We start from the raw sequence: 20,792 nt of genomic DNA on the forward strand, positions 1-20,792 counted from the left end.
TGTGACTTTGAAGCCAAACTGTATAGCTTTTATACATGTTTGTTTACAGCAAGGAAAGAAAGGGTTGTGTTCAAGGTCAGTCACAACAGTCATGTGACATTCTTTATCCAATAATATACAATGGAGTGGTAATTTTGAAATTGCTCTCTTTTAGCATAATTAAGGGCCTGACATTGCAAAATAAGAAATGGGGGTTATAGGAGAGCAAATGCATAGTCATCCTTGGTTCTTACATATTCCATTGAAGCATATTTGCACTAAGTAAAAGTCAAAGTCTGGTTGCACAGAAGAAAGGGGTTGGAACCATAAGTAGAACTGTGCTGATTGGACACTTGTGCTGGAGCAATTAGGTGGAGCTGAAATCAATCTTAAGAAAGAGCCAGTGGATCTTTTATAGTAGTGTAAATAGTTTATTCAATCATATGTCATGAACAGATCAGAAAAGTAACAGGAACTGCTTTTTTAAAACACCTACAATATTGCTAAGAAGCAGGTCTATTACTAGATAAAATATCTAAGAGAACATGCCACTATTACTGCCGGCTTATGTTCATATATAAATATTTGGTATATTTTGAATTCTGTCGCAGCTGTTCAGCTGTCCTTAAGATACATTGTCAAATTCTATTTTATCCAAATAAAATATGTGTCTTTCAGTGAAGAAAAAAATAAGTAACCATGGCATGTTCTCTTTAGCATGTCAAGTACACATTGCTGTGAACTGAGAGTGATTTGCAGTTGTTTAAAATAAATTTTCTGTAAATTGGTAAGCAAAATGTCAATCCAATAACCTTTGAGCCCCAAACTGTCCATTTAGTTAAATATAAAAAACAAAACTATAAGTTAAAATAACATTCAGATTGTATAGCACAGGCTGATGCATTTTTAAACAATATTTACAATATTACCCCAAGGCTAGAGTAGGAATTAAAGAGAAGTGTAAAAACCATAAAAAAGCACCAATTTTGTAGCAAAATATCTGTACATTTTAAACCATTATATAACTACACATTATCAAAGTAATATGGGACCTTTACCAGTGGTTCACATAAGCACAACATAAAAAAGAATTAAGTGGTTAAATACTATACAATAAATTTTACAATTAACATAGTGATGTAGTGTTACCGAGAAAAGTGAGCTGTAAGCAAGTATCTCTTCCAGTTTTTGACTTTGGAAAAAAGTGCCCTGCTTGTAGCAAAATATGCATTTGCAACAACCAATATTGATTATTAAAACTTTAGGATGTTTTAACAAGTCCAAAGGTTAAACTACAACTCCCTCTTCAAAAGGAATATATCCACAAGCATAAATATGATGGATTATCCAAAGGGGCAAGTCTTCGTTCTGCACTATATTCAATGTTTTATGCCTCCCCTTTCACAACCACACGTTGGCTGAAATTGATACAGTTCAGAACCATTTAAATATTCTGATTGCCCATCTGCCTGACATGCTAGGTTCCTGCTTCTAGTAATGGATTTCCTTTGGATTGGGGCTATTTAATAGATGTTCTATTTCCGCTCTGTGAATGTACTTCGCGATGAAATCTACAGTTCGCTGCATTTCAACTTAAAGACAGCTCCTGAATTGTTGCAAAGTGCAGAAACAGCTGGTGACTGAATTCCCATTTGTGCAGGGTGGATATGCAAAGACCTCATGGAGGGGAATCCTAATTTTCTTAACAGGACAACAGGTTTTCACTGTTCTGACAACTTAACCATTGTGGTACTCCGGGATTCTAATACTGATTATTGTGACATTAATATCTTAGTGCTAATTAATAAATAACATTGTTACCCAAAAGCTGTCTCTACATGAAGAACACAGGTACGGAGTTTCATACATCATTCTTCTGTGTTCATAATGTGTTCACACTCTTCAGCTATACCTTCTTAATTCAGCTTCACTACCCATTGATACATACTGGGTAGAGTCTGAAAACAGGCAAATATGTATTTAATATAAGCCTCACATTTCCAGTACCTATTTACAGTAGAAATCCCACTAGCCAATCCTTTGTTATCCCAAATAGCTTTAAACTTTGTAAACTTATGGACATCTACCTCAACTCTGTTTTATAAATTGTATTTTCTTAAAGGGCAAAATTTATTTAAATGGGTTCCCCTACTCCACCATTTTTATGGTAGGAGTCCTTTATGGATGCATATTTCCCACATATGCACATATACCACTAATAAGTGCAGCGGAAGCTCAAAGCTATCTCCTAAAACTGTCCAGGAATGTATTGAAATTATTAAAACAAAAATTCACAGCAGCTCACACCCATGTATTACCTATTTACAACCAGTCATGAAAACAAAGCCAGTGAAGGCTATTTACTAAGTTGTATGCAACAACAAAAAATACAATATGTATTTTACATTTTGGTTAAAAACACTGAACAAATTTATTGGTGTAAAAAGATACCCAATCAAATAAAGTCCTATTGCTTTGATTAATTTGAGCAGGTACTTGAAATTTAGGCACTTGGTAGCTACAGTGGTGTGGAGAGCCCATCTTTTTTTTCTATGTTCTTTTTTAAAAATTTGCATTCCTATGCATGAGCCCTTCAGAAGATAAGTTAATGTACTGCAATCAAGGCCGTAATTAAAATAGTAGCACAAATATAGTTCACATGGCAAGTAAGTGGTCAAGCACACTTTCTACTTTACACAAACAGAGTTCCCCAATTCAGCTCACATGGCTATTTCAGCACCATTCACAGCACGCAAATTCTGATCATCGAAACGGCGCCTCACGCTTCTTCTCACCGCATCGGCTCGTCTGTAGGGCTGGTTTCTAAGATCTGCAAGAAGAAAATGTTAGGTGTTAGAAACAGGCTGGCCTGCATCTTTGGATCTAGACAAGGAAAGAGTCCTGCTGGTAGCCAATCAAAGCAGCTTGAAGCAAAAGAGAGGCATTTAAACTCACAAGAACTGAGCGAATAGCATAGCGTGGGCTACCTAACCATTAGTTTAAAAAGATAGCACGTGGAATTCCTGCCTATTCGTATTTAATGCAGGGTGACTGCGATGCCCTTTTGTGGCAGCCCTAGGAACATGTTACTCTAATGAAAAGGTTTCAACTGTGGGAGCAGCTGTTTCATCAAGACAGTCCCCATCTCAAATCGCCCTGCCCATCACAAGCTCCCTGCATTTTCATAACCTGTTACTCAGGTGTGGGCTGCTTTCACCCCGGGGTTCTGCACAGAATCTGGTGCCACCATGAGTCTTGGAGACAGTTCTTACTTATTATTTACTTGTAAGGATGGAAAGAAAGCAATGGAAGTTATTCTGTTACCCATATCACAGAACACAATAGCAGCAGCTTAAAGCATCAGTGCAATACATTCCATGCACCGGACCGGTCTGATCTCTATAATTCTTGAAAAGGAAGCATGGGGGTGGATTGACTTCAAGGTTTCTTCCTTGATCACCACTGCAATGTAATGATCAGCATGAATACTAACCACGTGGCTAGTCCTGCTCATAAACTTATTTCCCTGCAACTGATACTGGCAAACCCACAAACCTATCCAGACTTGCTTTGTCTTCTGCCATATAAATTCTGCAGAAGAAATCCAAACACCCATCATAATGAGCAAGAATTTACTTGCATGTTACTTGCATATTCTCTGGTTTTGCCACAATGTATTTTGAGAAAAATGCAGACATACTCCTGTCCAAAAAGGATGAGGAGTGGATACAGGAAGCTGGCTTTTCAGAGAATCACTGCCTTCCACACACAGCTCCTCTTACTCTATTCTGGTCTGGTCAGCTTCCCGAAACCCCAGACCTTATTTCCCAGCACCTTCACCCATCGCTCTACAAAGCCATCCATCATGCTGCTAAGAAACACTTAAGGCCAAAAGAATCAAACACATTTTGCAATGTTATTTCTCTTTCCCTAGACTGTGTTTCATTAGCTGTTACTGAATCCATTTCATTGCAGGGTCCCAGTGCAGGGGGAAAGAAAGAGAGCACAAATAAATGTTTGCGTATGGTTCCTGTATCTGAGATGAGCATTTTCTCCTTTGTAAAATAACTTTTATTGGCCTTGATCCTTTGCCTTTAAAATGACAACGTGACATGTTGATAGGCATGTGTAAGCAAAGCTTTCACACTGGATTTTTATGTCAGGAAAAGCGACATTGCTAACTTCCCCATGTTAGCGGCTGCTAAAGGCACAGAAGCAAAGTTTGTAAAAAAAAGATGGCAACCATACTTTATGCCTCTCTCTCCCCTTTCTATCTGTGGTGTAGTGCACAGGCTTACTCACAACTTTCAGTTATACCCAAGGCTACAACACAGATGCAAATCCACCTTGTAGAGGACAACCTGTATGTCTGGAAAGGGATTAATCACTAAGCATGTGCTTTGGTAATGCTGTTTAGTGCAGTCAAGCACAGTCCATTAACCAATCCCTCTGGCTACATAAGCAAACAGATACTAGAAGAAAGAACCTAAGAGTGTATCACTCCTTTAGGTTACTTAGTTGATTTTGCAGCAGTTCTGTGTGGCATACAGAGAGAGGAGGAAGCTAAGTAAAAAGTGATGCTTGCCAGCTCTGTGTATCCTCCACCACCGGTGTGCTAGAAGAAATCCTTACCCTCGAGTGAACATTTGGAAATTTAGTGATATTATTCTTCTTTAAGGCTAAACAGAAGGGGAAAAAAAACACAGAATGATGGTTAAGTTAAAAATGGGATGGAACATGAAGAGCAACTCAACTCAGTGCCCCAAAGCAAAATAAATAATTAAAAATCCCACGCATGTTAGCAAGTAAAGCAAGAGAGGTGGATAAAAGCCAAGACTTAGGGGAATTAAAAAGGGAAAGGAGAGAAAAAAGGTGGCCACCCTAGCCTCTTACTCATAGAACTCCAAGCTGCTTTGAACACTGGCTCCAGGATGACTGTACAGCACTTGAAAGAGCAAACAGGCGTCGAGCGAGTTACAGCTAGCATTCTTTAAAGTTAAAGCCCCTATTAAAATATGCTGCACCAGTAGGAAATTAAATGCTGCTTTCTTTAAGAGCCTTGGTTCTTGTGTCAAAGACAACAGCATTAACAGGTACATGCAGTGTTAAGCACTTCTACTTTTTAACAGCTGAAATCATAAGATGTAAATGGATCCAGTTCCATGTCAATTAACTTTGGACTGCTGTTGCTCAGGAGCAATTTGGAAAGACTGTGGCACTATTCTTGATCTGGAGATTTTCTTCCTCTGGTCTTTGATTCTTGAGCCTGAAAATGATTTACTATTAATGTAGATGTTCTTAACCTCTTGGCTTAGAAAGCAAGACTTGCTTCTAAAACTATGGTCTCTCTGGATCTGGTTTTAGCTCATTCTGATTCACCTAACTGAGAAAGACTGGATTGTTCAAACACACAGTGTTATTTTACAAGTAGCTGCCATGTGGCTCTAAGGAAATTTCCAATTAAGCTGGCATGGAACTGAACCTAACATGACTATGGATCCAAAAAAATGAAATGGATGGGGGTGAATTGATGGGCTATTTATTTTGTTCTCAGTCTTACATACAAACAGAACATGCAAGTGATGGTTAAATGGCCAATGAGAAAAAAATGATCTTGCAGTTCACAAAGGAAAGTGTGACAGTCTTTTGCATGCCACAAAGCAAAACTCTGTTCACTCACACACACTAGACGTACTTCCATAGATAGGTTTAGATGAACAAGATTCATGCAACATGGATCAGGTCAACACGGAGAAGGCGGCAAAAGCCCAGTGAGCAGGTGACATAGAAAAACCAAGTGAACTGTCTGTCACATTTAGCAGTAGGACTGGTGCGATCCTGTGTGAGCTGGCAGGAAGCACAGCCAGCACCAGCCTCAGGGACATTTCTGTGACTTCCAACACTTGCTGTTCTATGGCGTTCAGCACATAGGCCAAGGACGCCTCTGAAATGCAAGAAGTGGAGCAAACCATCATCCGTCTGAGGGAAGGAAGCAAAAGGCTACTGGCGGACAAGAACGTGCAATGAGATGGTGATGTAAAATGCAACTCCAAGGCCAGACATCATGAATCCATTCAACAGCCACATTGCCTTGCACAGTGGAGAAATGTCAAAAACCTACAGCAACCTTTTTTTTTAAGAGCACCGGGTGTGAAAGGGGAATAGTTTAGTAATGGAATTCCTCTGTGAGAACAGGTTCGCAGAAAAACCGAGAGCCACGCTTGGCCGTTCGAGCGGTAAAGGGCACCGTCTTCAGCACTGCATGGAAAATAACAGCCAAACAAGACAGAATACGGTAAGAAGAAAAGTACTATTGCATTAGTACACTGTTAGTGCTGTATTAAGGATGCCCTGAGAGGACTCGTCAGTCATTCAAGCACAATAGGATGGTTTTGGCTGGGCTACTGGCAGAACTATGTTCCGCAGTCACAATTACTTGTTTGTTTAGGTGCAACCGGAATATAAGAAGAACACTGTGATCTCCATAGCTCAACTCCACACAGATCACCTTTGCATGGCCTTGCCCACTTTGACTGTCACTTCCCCAGAGGAATCAAATCACGCAGTCACTGCGTGTGTTGAAAGAACCCCAGGCTCTCACACAAAGTTCACAGAGGGAACAATTCACAATTTAACAACGAAACTGCAACATCCAGAAGTCCTTTTAATTCTATTGACATCTTATTTGAATAGGACTTAGTGTTGGTGTGCACTTATTTTGATTGTTTAAACTACAGTGGTATTCTTTGTGTTTGCTATTACTTTCAGAATTCAGAAAGTTACCACTGAATGAAAAATTCAAGTGCAATGCATTGGTGATTGTGAATGCCATGGAAACTATTAATACTTGGTTGCTAATTCTGGCCATGAAAGTCACTTTAATTGGACTGTAGCGATACCCTGTCTGTTGTCTTAACATTCTTTCCATGCATCATTAATTGTGTCTCCCATAAATTAAGCCCAGCCATTCTCACCCAATTGTGTTCAGTTAAGATTGCAGAAAAAGATAAGCATTAGGATACTGCAAAAAGAATATGCAACTCCAAAGTTCTAACTCAGTCAGCAATCCAATTCAAATTATGCCCTTTGTTATGCATTTAATATTCCAGCAATTATTGTTAGTAACATTTTAAGGAAAACATGAGCTTTTTAAAAAAGGTTAAATGCCAGAAGCTCCCCAACATATTGAAGGATTTAGATGGCATGCATTTGTTGCAGAAACCCATTTAGCAGGGCTCTATTTCTTCTAAGGCTTTATTTGTGACAGCATGCTGAATTGGAAAATTAAAAAAGTAAATGCACAAATGTTATTTCAGTGAGATCTCTGCCACTAAAACTTCTGAAATCCTAAAGCTTTGTGAAGCAGTACTAGATACTGAACTTGGTTTGTTAGGTGACTGAACATCCAACCAGTTTCACAGAAAACACTTTTTAAACATTTAGCAAAGTTCTAACAGAGCTACTAGGCGTAAAAGCACACCGTGTCGTCTTTGGAACAGCTTCCTCCTATGTATGCATATTTTTTCATACCTGTGATGATATCTTCAATAGCTCCATCTTTCCCCTCATACACATGTCTATTGTCCTTGACTTGTCGCCGTCTTAACTCTGCTATCAACTCTTGCTGCTGTCTCTTTGTTTTATGAGATGGTGACTGGAAAGGAGCAAAAAAAAAGGGTTGCAATGGGGCCCAGCGACAGAGAGGTTGCCTCTTCATCCTGCAGAAGCATCAGATAGCTGGACAACATGCTGGCACACTGGATCACTGGCCCATCTGGATCAGTTCTACTTACAAAACGGGCCCTGGCAGTAGCCCCGGGGGCTGGACAGGAGTCCTCCATCAAGACAGGCACTGAATATGGAACCGTGAATATGGAACCATGTCACCCACAGCATGTAGTTTAGCACAGAGGTATGGCCCCTTCCTGACTCAATAGTTCAGTATCTCCCCCCTGACGGAATCCTGTTAAATCGTGTAATGTTTAGGAAGAAAAGTAGGTCAGAGGAGCTCTGCCAATTTTTATTTTTCATTTCCACGGGGCATGGGAGCATAGGTCATTCACAAAAGCAGGAGCTGACCCCAAAAAGTGGGGTCAATCTGCAACAGGAAGGGATTGGCATAGCTGCATGGCTGGAAGAGGTATAAAGCGATCACACGTTCCAAGGCAAATGACAGCCGTTCTTGCCACAGTTACGCAGGCTTTGATTCTGTTCAGCCTTCAGTAGTGCAGTATCTTACTTGTGGGGCCATCTCTGAAAAAACTGCTGGACTTACGGTGAGGATTATATTTCAACAGTATTTAATGGCACTCTAATAGCATCCAGGTTGGGAAGTATCCAATGGTGTCATTCTGCAAACGTAAATGAAATTAGCAGAGTTCCTCTGATTCTTTCAGTTGCACAACCGGCTACCCATTACACTTTATGCCCAGCTGTGCAAGCAAGTTGCCCAATGCATTGTATAATGGGTAGCACAGGAGTTATGCAAAGCACATTGCGCAAGCAAAATGCACAACTGTTCCTGGGACCATGCTTGTGTGAATGCAACTGTAGCTAGATTATTTTCCTTGCGCATAGTTCAGAACCTAGTTTCCTCTAACACAACATCATTTGCACCAATAGAATGACATAGTTGAATCCTGCCCCTTATTTCGAGGCAAAATTGAAAGTTCTTCTTTACCCTATCAAACTTTATATGATCTGGAACCAAGATACCTAAAGAACTGTTAACCCCATATGAACCTGCCAGCTGAGTGGATCATTGAAGTTCAGGAATCAGTGAAGGACAAGAGAACTAAAGTCCATGGGGTCATGAAGACTCCAGTGCGATTTTGCGACTAAACAGCAGCCTTCTTTCTGTCTTCTGAAGAGGATCTTTTCTGTGGTGGCTCCCTAATTCTAGGACACAGGAAGAGCTGGTAACACCAAGGTTCTAGCAAGTCAGTGTGCTGCTCACACTGTGGCCAACCAGCTGCTTACAGGAACCCGACCAGCAGAATGGGAGTGCAACAGCGTATTTCCCAGCCACTGGTGTACACAGGCATCCTCCCTCTGATACCAGATGCAGCACACAGCCATTGAGACCAGTTGCTCTTGGACTGGCTTCTCCTCCATAAATCTGTCCAATTCCCTTTTACAGACAGCCAGACTGATGGCCACTGCTACATCTTGTGGGCATGACTTCCTTTTCTCTGTCCTGAATCTCCCACCAATTGGCTTCACGGGACAGCCTGGCATTCTGCCTTTTTGGGAAAAGTTAAGGCCATCGTATCTTGGCTTGCAGGCTCCTAAAATTAGCATTACATGATGTTCTCCTCAGATGTTCCTGCTGTGCGGATCTTCTGCTAAAGCATTTAGCCCTCTCTGACTGGCTAGCACATTTCACCACATTCTCATAGTTTTCCCTAGGGATGATTCAATCCTAACCCGATGCTATCCAGCCCCCATTACTTCTTAAAATAAACACCTATTACTTCTAAGAAAAGCAAGATATCAGGATAATGAACACTTATATGAGATTTAGGAATAACCAGAGAAGGACATCTATGGGGAATGTCTCCCATTTCCTTAAAAGTTTTTTGGATGTTGAAGAACTTGATTAGCTGTCTTTGAAAGTGAGCAAGAAAGTTTCAAGCGACAGTTGTTGGGGGTGTGGCTGCTTTGTCGATCCCAGAGAATGAGAACAACAGCCCACTTCCCATCTGTCATGCCAACAAGTCCATTGTCATAGTCCTGGCAGTTCACTACCTTTTGGTCCTGTTGTTCCATCAGTGCTTCCTGCTCCAGAAGTTTCTCCATTAACGCCTGTTCTTGCTTTTTCCTTAATTCATTTTCCTCTTCTGCTTGCTGTTGAGAGGTACAGAGGATATATACTGGTAAGAGCAACCAAAAAGCTCAGACGAGAGTGATTTTATTTTCAACCCAGACAGCAAAACATACATTCATTGAAACTGGTTTAAGTTAGCTGTGCTGCCTGTTAAATGGGATAGAAGCCACTTTACTGTGTCTGTTGCAATGTGATAGCTAAATTCTTTCAGAACCATCTAAACATTTAAACACTTCCCTGTGGGTCAGATTCAGAGAAAAAGGGACAGACATTGGCTTGTGGGAGATGGTCTCCCTGCCAACACCTTCTTCTTGGTGTCTCCACCACCAACCACAGTCCTTCTCTGTGAAAGGATCCGCGAAATGCATTTTCCTCTGGATCCAATCCTTTGTATGTACTTGCTGGCCACTCCTTTCAGTTCTCAAGTACACAGGGAGGCATTGCCTTTTTTAACAAATGAGCAAGTATAATGCATGAATAGATTACTAATAGTGTGTGCAAGCAAATTTACTGAATTAGTCTGCAGACCACACAGAAACGAATATGATGAGAAGAAATCAGAAACAAAGATGATCTGTATCACTATCTGTACCTGCATCTTATAAAACCAGCATAAAAAATTTAAACATGTGAAAATTTTATAAACCCTTTAAAACCTCACATAGTTTACTAATATTACACAGCTCATTGAATCAGATAATTCCACCCCCTCACCCCAGTAAGCTGAATGCCTGAATAGCCAGCAGGACAACCCCCGGGGCCACAAACTGGTCCAGTCCCGAAGGAAAAGATCCAATTTGGGCTCAGATGTCCCATTTCTCCTGCATGCAAGAAATGGGAATAAGTGGCATTCCCTCCAATAAACAGTGTGCCGGGCGGGTCTTGCACCACATGCTTCAAATATACTATTTTGCACAGAGTGCCCTGAATCTTTGTTGTTGCATCACTGAGTCCATCTGCTCATACTGGAGATGTGTAAAGACCATACAAAGAACCCTTTTCATACACACACACACACCGCTTCCTGATACTGGGTTTTAATCCTCACTAACCATTTCATAGTCCTTTTATTCCTCAAGGGTGCTAGATCCATTCAGTTTCTGTTTAAAAACCTTTCTTTCAATAGCATTAAGACCACTTGGAGCCCTCAAACTAAAACTTTAATTACCTAACATGTTTGAAAGATTAGACCACCAAGACTTTCCATAATTTCAGCCATCTGTTTGTTTATATACGTCTTAGGCAGGCTAGCTTCTCTTATGTAAGCTAACTTATACCAATAATTGAATCAGTGGAAGTGAATCCAATCTGACACAACCTCCAATCCAAATCTAAATCATAATGATATGAGCCAGAGGGGCTCTTGACATTTCTAGGATCAGGCATAAAAATAATTTTGAGCCATACATTTTTTTTAAATACTGGCAAGGCCACAAATTTGTACAGCAAAGATTAACAGAGATAACACCCGTGCCTATACAAGCTCATAACTGGAAGTGATCCAGGGTATATGTAACTTAGCAGCTTAGAACTTAGAAGCCTAATCAACAATAAAGCACATAGCTCATACAGTTGCATTTAACTCATTTCTCTTTATTTGTGATGACCAGGATCCCCTGAAAGAAAAAAACACACCCAAATAAATGAATTCATTTGCTCTTTTTCTTTAGAATCCAAAAGCCATTTATGTTGCTTCTAATTTTTGCCACTTTGTATTTCATCTTAATTCATACTAAGTCGTTCTCCTGACAATAAACTTTTGCAGTTGTCTGCCTAGGCCCATCTGCATGGTAAATAACCAGATCTGCTTACCAATCTATCCAAGGCCTTTGGTCTATGAAAATCTTGACCATGTAACATTGAAACTACATCATTAATATAAAAAATAAGAGGACACTATGTAAGGATACAACCTTGTTGAACTCTTTTCTCTGTAAACAGGCTAAACTGGAAGTAAATATAGCAAAATCAAAGTTCTGTTAAGATTCTAATAGATATGGGAAAAGAATCCAACACGATGTAATTGCCAAAGATAGCTATCCCTTTTCCTGCCAGACTGGCATCCCTCTTCAAAATCAGTCAAGTCCTCCTGATGATGAGAAAAAATCACGGCTACTGGAGAATGGGGAGAAGAGTGAGAGTATGCCCATGTAGTTACAATGGCTACTGTTCCTCAAACAAATATAGAAGTGGGCAACTTGTGGTCCTCCAGATGTTTTGGCTACAGCTCCCATCAGCCCTAACTAGCACTGACAAAGGTGAGGGATGATGGGAGTTGTAGGCTATTACATCCAGAGGGTTACAAGTTTCTCACCTTTAGTATAAAGGGCTCATTCTGGTTTTTAGTGCTCTTAATTTACTTATAGCTTTCCCTATGACCTCTGCCAGGCTGCTGTTTTGCTTACCTGCCATACATGTCTTTGGAGTCCTTGATGCTTAACAGCTGTAAATGTATACTTCATAAAGGAGGTACAACTTAACCTTTGTTCTGTCTGCAGTGGAAACTAGTGTACTACTTCTGTACACTAGTTTTGTACTGCTACAAAACATTTAAGAAGTATAAACACACCTATAAACATAAAGTTAGAACAGAATTAGGTTTCTGTTTATACCTTGTAAGCTTTCACAAATCGGACAAAGACTGGGAAGAAGACTGAGGGAGGTGTTGTCTTGGGATTTTCTCCAAAATATTTCACAGCATCATCAAAGGCATCCTGTAGGCAAGTTCAGATGAAAAAGTATACAAGTTACAGCAGAAATTACAACTTATATTTATGCATTTTGTTTATTTAAGCATTTCTATATCATCCATCAGCCAAGCAAGGCTCCCTGGACAGTTCACAACATCAGAATACATACAAACAATCAACAACATATAAAATAAAAAATGACGTATCAAATAAAAATATTATGCCTATAGTATGCCCACATCAAGCCTAGCAAATCCACATCAACCACAGCCAGATCAGTCTGGAGACACTGCAACAATACCAACTGATATACCAACAGATAGTTGGCAGTGTATCTCTTGAGATAAACCATCAACAGATACACTGGAGTGGGGCAGGGGCGGGGGCGGGGGCGGGGGGGAGGAATGAAAGAAATGGTGCAAGTAATAAAAGGTTTTGCCAGCAAAAAAAATGTATTTAATACACAGAGACGTAACTTCCTAGATCTCATTGCCTATGCTTTCCACAAAGAGGAATGCATCGTCACCACCACCATCACTGCAAAATAGTTCTTAGGTGGCCTGCTTGGCGAACTACCTTTCTGAAGTTGCTTGCCAGCTCCCATGCTCTGAGAATCAGAACCATGCGCTTGCTCAAATAGGAGCCTCTGCATCAGAAGTAGGCAACTTGTCCCTTTCAAGATGCTTGGGCCTCAAATTGCCAGCATACCTCATTATTAGCTGTAACGACTCAGCTCTTCTCTAAGCTTTCTGAATATTGCAAAACCAGTGAAGGTATTCTTGATTCTTGCATCAAGGAGTGGAGAATCAACGAAGCTATTATACAGGATCAATTTATTGCTTACACTTCTGATAAGATTTTTTAAAGGCAACCAATATCATCAAATGAAGAGTTAAAATGCTTATAAACTAACAGAATCTTGATAAAAATATAATAAAATATCAGAGCAAGAGACAGATGCATTCTTCCAGATTAATCTTTCATGCATAATTTATTCCATATAAGTTTATTTCAGCTCCTGTGCAAGGAGAAGAAATAAGAAAAGCAATTACAATATGTTTGCTGGAAAATCTGCTTTGGACAGGTTTCCAATTTTCTGCTCCTTAGTTTCAAAACTGTTTTTTATTCCTTTATTTTTGAAATGAACTCCCTTCTTTGCATTGTTAAATGATACTTACATTATAGCAATTTCCAAACCTGTAAAGAATTATACTCATTTATTTCCACTGCAAACCCATTTTACTAACTGATGTTGATGTTAAAAAATTGACTGTAACTTTGACTAAGGTACTGCAACACAGTATTACAACATGGGTATGACCAGAACAGGTAGAATTTATTAAACACTGACAGGTAGCCAATAATCTTAGATTCCTTGTAGATTTAGTTGTGTTAAGTCATGACAGAATAGATCAAGTTGATGGCATTGCTTTGGATGCTGCAAAGATCTATAACGAAATTCATTGGGAATTTATTGTAGTGACAGTTTCAGTTTCCCTGTTGACTTTTTGAAATGAGTTAAAATTCTGTATTCAACCCTGAGAGGCAGAGTTATGCTCAAAGGGTTCCTCTCATTTTTTCTTTCCACTCTGGAGAACTAGACGGGGTGCCGGCTTTCTCCATTGACATTGGACTTATTTTGCAAATCTAGGCATGCACTATTAGAATACCAGTGTTAAAGGTTTGACTCATAATTGCTTAGAATTAAAAATCACCTTACTGCAGATGATTTATCACTGTATATTTTGCAATTCTGATGGCCTGTTCCTGCTTTCACGTAGCTGATTAATGATTGTGGTAAGCTGTCTAGTTATTCAATTAACTGATCAATGTCTGATTAATTTCACACAGTGTATTAGCCAACTGGCAATTTGGATGTTGCCAAGAGGCTAGCCTGGGTCACGCTGTATAAATGACCCATGCTGAAATAGAGACAGGGGAAGTGGGACTCTGTTGATAGTTCTTGACAGCTTTCGATACCATCAACCATAGAATCCCTCTGGGGTGACTGTCCGAGTTGGGAATGGGGTCACTGCATTGAAATGGTTCTGCTCCTACTTGGGAGGCCATCTCCAGAAGGTGGTGCTTGGGGAACAGATTCTCCAGCATGGACCTGTTCTCTCGCACATGCTATTTAACATCCACATGAAACCACTGAGTAGGTCGCCCAGAGTTTTAGAGTGCCTTGCCATCAGTATGTTGATGACACGTATCTCTATTTCTCCTTTTCATGGTCAGCAGGTGAGGCTGTGGATTTGCGAAACTGGTGTCTGGCTGCAACAACAGCCCGGATGAGGTCTAACAAATTGAAACTCAATCCAGACAAGACTGAGGTGCTGTTGGTGGGAGATTCTTTTGACCAGATGGGGAGTTCACCCTGTTCTAGCTGCTCTGAATGAGCAGGTTTATAGCTTCACGGTGTTCCTTGGTCCACCTTTGTCACTTGAAGCTCAGGTGGCCTCGGTGGCTCAGAGTGCCTTCTACCGGCTTTGGCTGGTGGGCCACCTATGTTCCAGGGATAACCTGGCTTCAGTAATCTATGCTTGGGTAATCTCTAAATTGGATTGCTGTAACGCACTCTATGCAGGGCTGCCCTTGAAGCTGGTTCAGAAGCTGCAGTTGGTGCAGAATGCCGCAGCCAGACTAATAACTGGGACATGCAGGTCCAAAGATGTAAGACTGGGCCACTTGCACTGGCTGCCTGTATGCTTCTGGTCCCAATTCCAGGAGCTGGTTTTAACCTATACAACCTTACATGGCTTAGGACCACAATGCATGCCAAAGCACCTCCCCCAACCAACATCTTCTCGGTCACTCCATTCACCCTCTGGGGCCTCTCTCTGAGTTACAACTTTGAGGGAAATGTGTGGGATGAGAACAAGGGGGAGAGCTTCTTCTGTGGTGGTTCCCCATTTATGGAACAACTTCCCCACTGAGGCCTAGTAGGTGCCAAATTCGTCATTTTATGGGTACCAGGTTAAACAGCCCTGGTATGCCAAGGCTTTTAAAGACTTATCTGGATACCCAGGGTCTTGAGGGGAACAGAACAATGTTCTTTTAAATTATCTACCCAGTTCTTGGAAGTTAACACATGGTTGACATAAATGGATTTTCTGCATCCTTTTGGAAGTGGAATATTGATACAATATTTGAAAGATAAAAGCTCACCTCCTGTAATGAAATGGATCAAAGAACTTGTGTGACATATGGACACTACTCCTGTAGGAATATTTGTTTGCATTTTGTTAAAATGTATGTACAATTGGTACATCTGGATTCATCCTGTTACACCAATACTGACATTAAGCCATTATTAAATCCATAGTTTTTAAAATTTAGATGTTGTTCTGTTCAGTGGCATTCACAATACAACAGAAAAGGTAAAAGCTGTAAAGGTTGTGGCTAATGGGAATTGTGAGATAAAACATCTGGAGGAGCATAATTGCCCACCCTAATGATACATAGTTAGAGCAAGAGATTGTGCCTGGCCTAGGACCATCCAGTGAGCTTCAGGTCTTGGTGGGGATTTGAAACTGGCCTTCCAGTCCTAGTGTGATCCTCTAACTACTGAGAGGATGCTCACGTTCATTTTTCCTATTGTGAAAGGGTCATTTTCAGCTTGAAAAGGGAAAAGGTTTCTTCATTCTTAGATTCTGATAGCTAGATCACTGCAACAGCTGAGCTACATAGAATACCTGGGCTATTTTTGCATCATCCTGTAACTTCTTTAGTTTCCCTTCATTGTTCTGAATAAATTCCTTCAGCATGGTGTTGTGATCATGCATGGTGTACTCTCGTTTGGTTAGGTCCAGGCCTCTTTGGAGTTCCTTTACATCTAATAAAACATTCTCAAGGGACACTACAAAGGGAAACAAAAATCATCCCAAGTATTAATATAGAGAGCATACAAATTGGTTACTTACATCTAACACACCCAGTTAAAGGATCTCATGCAACAAAGCTTGAAGATACGTCTGCCTGAGATCCTGAAGATTTTAATTAGATGCACCCAGCAAGCTGTTTTCTGCTGCTACTAAAGCAGTGAAGGACCAACTGTGTTCTAAGGACACCAAAGAGAATGAACAGCAAGCAGGCTAGGTGGCTTAATGTCAACATTAGCTCAGCAAGACTGGGAAGGGAGAGGGGAATGAGTAGAGTTGCACTGAATGAGAAAAGATGTTGAGGCGATGCAGCCCAGAAAATGGATTTTTATGCTCTTTCTACAATGCATGCATGTACCTGAGCCCCTCAGTTTAACCCACATGGATTCTGGCAAAGCAGTTCTTCCTGAAGGTGGGCTGGGTCCAGACAGATAGCCTTACAGAAGACCCACTGAAATATTAACTATCAGTAACTTGTGTCCCGTTGATTTCAGTGGGTCTGCTCATGGCATAACAAAGGCTAGATCCAACCCATTAAATGAGCATTAAGTGGATTCCACTTAGTCTCAGATTTCCTCTTGGGCTCGGCCCTGTTTTGAAAGCAAGTCTGCAAAGGCTTGCAGAAGGAAGGCTGCGTAGCAGGCAACCTTTTTCTGCATCACGTGGAGTATCATAAACGAGGGCTGATGCACCCAACATGGAAGAGGAGAGCTGCTTGCACAGTGTTTGTGTGGGGTTAGATTCCTGGGGAGTGTCACAGGAAGGCTGGGCATCCTCACTCAGAGCTGCATCCAAGTGGACAGGAGTCTGGGGAGCCGAGCCCAGGGAATCCAATCAATTCCAGCTCTTCAAACAGATTCCTCACACACACCTAGATTATCTCAGAAGCGCTTCAAAGATGACTGTTCAAAGAAACAGGAAGTAGTTTATGGGCTAGGGAAGCAGCAAAAACAATATGAGAAGTAAATGAACAACAAGCAAATGGGTCTTAGCATGGACTAGGAAGGCAGCCTGATTACCAAAAAGTGGGAGGCTGTTCAAGGCTTAGAGCAGTTTGTCACAGGGTACAAAGGTGCATTTCACAACGATGGTGCCTGTGTGATGCTCACAATTCTCCTTCGGAGGTGTCCACCTGTCTTCTGCACGCCAATATAACGTCCATTAGAATCTGGCTATGTGGGGGTGGTATCACTGCCTTTGGATGCGCACAGCGTATTTCTGAACCAGCTTTATATAATTGGGAAGTGAACCATGGCCACATTACCTGCAGCAGCCTTCTCCACGTAGTGAAGTTCATTGTAAAAAAGTGATACTTGCTGATACTTCTCCTTCACAACGTTTGATATATAGTGCAATAAGGTTTGTTTTCTATCCGTTGATTTTGTGTCTAACAACTGTGGCGAAGAGGTGGAAGAGGTGTGTTAGAATAAAGGCAATGGCTTGGATTCTAATCTAAGAGAAGGGACATAGGAAACCACCTTACAGAAAGTCAACACCTTGGGTTTATCTAGCCCAGTGTTTCAGGCAAGGTTTATTTATTTTGTTACATAAACAGTCCTATCTAGAGAACATTCCACAGATAGAGAAAATGTTCAACTACTTGAGCTGTGGCCTGTGAGCTGTATTTTGATTTTAAATACTTTATGAGATTTACAAGCCACCTTATGAAAATGATTGCAGAGGTTTAATTACTACAGATTAGTAATTAAATAAAGTAATATAAATAGGTATTCCACCTTGCTTCAGCTTATGGTAAGGAGTAATTTTACTATGGTCAAAAATGCAAATTAGGGCTGGGCTGTAATGTTCTTGGGGTGACAGTTCTTCCTTTTTTGATTTATGAGGCAAGAAATCAAAGCTTATAATTCTCATTCCCCACTGGTTCACTGACTTCTCACTCATAGGATGCCTGAAACCCCTGTATCAAGGCCGGCTGTATGAATGAATGGGTATTTGCAAGCAGCCTTTCAGGCAAAGTTACACCCAAGTCAGTTTGGTGGGAATTTGTCCCAACTTACCAAATCTAAGCTTTGCAGTTTAAATCCATAAACAGCTCCTCGTTTACTGCTGTTCATATAATTACCCAGAGCCAAGATTATCTGTAGGGACCACAAGGTAGAGAAACAGTAAGCAATAACTTTTTGTGCAATCTGCTACTGAAAAGAAAGGGGCACTTCTAAGTTTATAGAGCCCCTCTAAAGATTAAAAGTGAATGGGTAACATGACACTTACCTCTAAGATTTTCTTGAGCTTCTGAGATGACTTTATTGAGACTGATGCTGCAATTATCGCGTGAAGTTGCTAAAGGCAAATACAAGAAATAACATAAACGCCTGTAAAAGCAGTGCAAACCAACGGGTGGACACCTGGGGGTTTCTGAGACAGAACCTAGCATAAGCCACAGGTGTGAGGATGGAACTGAATTTTTCTTCCCATTGCAACAAATAACTCTGGCACTGGAATGAAACTGACTTGAATATAAGAAATCTAATTTAGAAAAAAACCAGTATGTATATCTACTTACAATGGCTTGCATTTGAAGATACCTTGTGTGAATATTAAGGCAAGCTCATTTTACAAATGAGGCTTTCATATTCTTGCTGATAGGTCACGAGCCATATCCTATACAATTGTGGTACATGTGCCAAACATCCTAACTGAATGCAAAATGCCCATAAACTGAAATAGTACAGTTCAATTCTAGTCCACTTTTACACAAAGATTCTGAATGCTGTATCTCACTCACTGGGGTCAGCATCTGGATGCTTTCTGCGAAGTTGCCAATGAAGGCCATGATGGTCATCTTCTGCATCAGCCGTTCAATCTTACTGAACTGCATCATGAATCGATCCTCATCTGACAGGTTTTCAAGAGGTTTCCTCTCCCGCTCATAAAGCCGCAACATTTTCACTTCGTTTTCCGTGGGCAAGAACCTCATCAAGCATTCGACAAAATCTACTGGCAGTGTCTTCAAATCAAATCTAACCAATGCAAAAAAGCAGATAAATAAAAGATAATTGAATAGAAGGATGGGAAAGAGGCAGTGAGCTAACATTTCAAAGAAATTTATGTTCAGCAAGACCAGGATGTGACAGCCTGATTTTCTTGAAACCAATTCTGTTAGATATGATTCATTTTGTGCAACATTTGCTGCAGGTATGCTGTTTTCTGCAACCAACTTGTAACATGTAGGACAAGATGTGGGGGGATACGTAAAGTGTGAGTGATTGATGTGCATCCTTAAATACTTGCCTATGGATATTTGAAAATGTAAAATAGCTGCCTTTCAGGATACCCAAGCCAAGAGGCTTGCTGGAACTATTTCATACTCCATGGATTCCTCAGCAATTTCATGTCAATTCACCTATGGTGCTTCACCTCCTCCCTCTCCTTTCAATTTTTAAAGCAGTGTCTAATATTATGCTATCAGGGTTCCGAATTACCCCTAATGAAATGAATGGGAAAATTAAACAACCAAAGGCCCTAAGTCTTCCAGGGTCTGTTCTACACCAAACAACTTTTCAAAACAGAGCCTGGAAAACAACATTTTGCAGGAATTATAAATTCCACTTTTGATGTAATTTTACCATTTCAAGAGCACTAAAATAGAAGTTTCGTTGTGTTGCTTTGCTTTTATACTTTCCTAGCTATACAAAAACAATCCACTACAAAATGGTGCGGAAGTCCAATTGTACCATGAGATGTTAACTCTCCTCCAAACTGGCTTCATATTGCCACAGGAGTTAACACTCTCATAATGAAAATTTAAAATGCAGATTTCTGGTACATAAAGTTTCCATAGGGAAAAATGGTCTATTAGGTTACTGAAGCAGCCACAAACTCTTCCATTATTTACCACGATGCTAGTATTTCTTTTTTGTTGTTGTTGTTTTTGTGTTTGCTTTTTCCTCACTTCCGTTATAACACCAGCATGATTTTACCTGTACAGTTTAAGTCACAAGTTTGCTTTGTCCTCTATGTTCTTCTGCAAGGCTACATGATAGCCCAATGAAGAATTTAAGTTAACACTGTGGAATGTGGTACCAATAAAGCATATTTTGTTACATTTGTGTCATTTCAAAAATCAGTCATTAAGTTTATTTCCAGCTACGATTTTAAAGAGGGTCAAGCTAATCAATATTAACAAAAATGGTGTGTATTAAATACATGTACCTCATGTATTTTTGCGTGTCTGCTGTGGGAAACACCACTGTAAGCTTGGTAGAACTGCAGTACATAATGACCCTATAAAGGGTACAGCAGACTTAGAAAGATGAAGAGGTGCTTCAGATTTAACTCAGTAGAAATGAATGCTGAAGAAAAATTACTAGGATTATGCTGAACATCACAAAAGTATTGGGGACAGAAAGCAGTCAATTGACATAGAACGGTAATGATTTGCAGATTACGTGTTCA

The 20,792-nt window shown here is 40.4% G+C and overlaps 1 protein-coding gene across 14 annotated transcripts in view; it reads right to left on the reverse strand.

Moving 5' to 3' along the window:
• Nucleotides 1–1,619: 1,619 nt before the first annotated feature.
• Nucleotides 1,620–20,792, reverse strand: part of FMNL2 (formin like 2) — a 279,853-nt gene continuing 260,680 nt past the window's right edge. For 5 of the 14 annotated variants that reach the window (XM_044418182.1, XM_044418181.1, XM_044418174.1 and 2 more), the window contains 9 exons: nt 19,123–19,357; nt 18,609–18,677; nt 18,395–18,475; nt 17,641–17,770; nt 16,191–16,354; nt 12,418–12,519; nt 9,727–9,825; nt 7,510–7,633; nt 1,620–2,809 (listed from right to left, as the gene is read on the reverse strand). In XM_044418182.1, coding sequence (XP_044274117.1) covers nt 2,700–2,809; nt 7,510–7,633; nt 9,727–9,825; nt 12,418–12,519; nt 16,191–16,354; nt 17,641–17,770; nt 18,395–18,475; nt 18,609–18,677; nt 19,123–19,357 — 1,114 coding nt within the window. In that variant the 3' untranslated portion in view covers nt 1,620–2,699. Of the gene's footprint in view, nt 2,810–4,564; nt 4,659–6,100; nt 6,238–7,509; nt 7,634–9,726; nt 9,826–12,417; nt 12,520–16,190; nt 16,355–17,640; nt 17,771–18,394; nt 18,476–18,608; nt 18,678–19,122; nt 19,358–20,792 lie in introns of those variants that run through there. The other 9 variants (XM_044418180.1, XM_044418188.1, XM_044418186.1 and 6 more) reach the window with 6 other exon arrangements.

The sequence above is a fragment of the Varanus komodoensis genome, unplaced genomic scaffold (assembly GCF_004798865.1).
Source record: "Varanus komodoensis strain SLA01 unplaced genomic scaffold, ASM479886v1 scaffold9, whole genome shotgun sequence".
Classification (NCBI taxonomy): domain Eukaryota; kingdom Metazoa; phylum Chordata; class Lepidosauria; order Squamata; family Varanidae; genus Varanus; species Varanus komodoensis.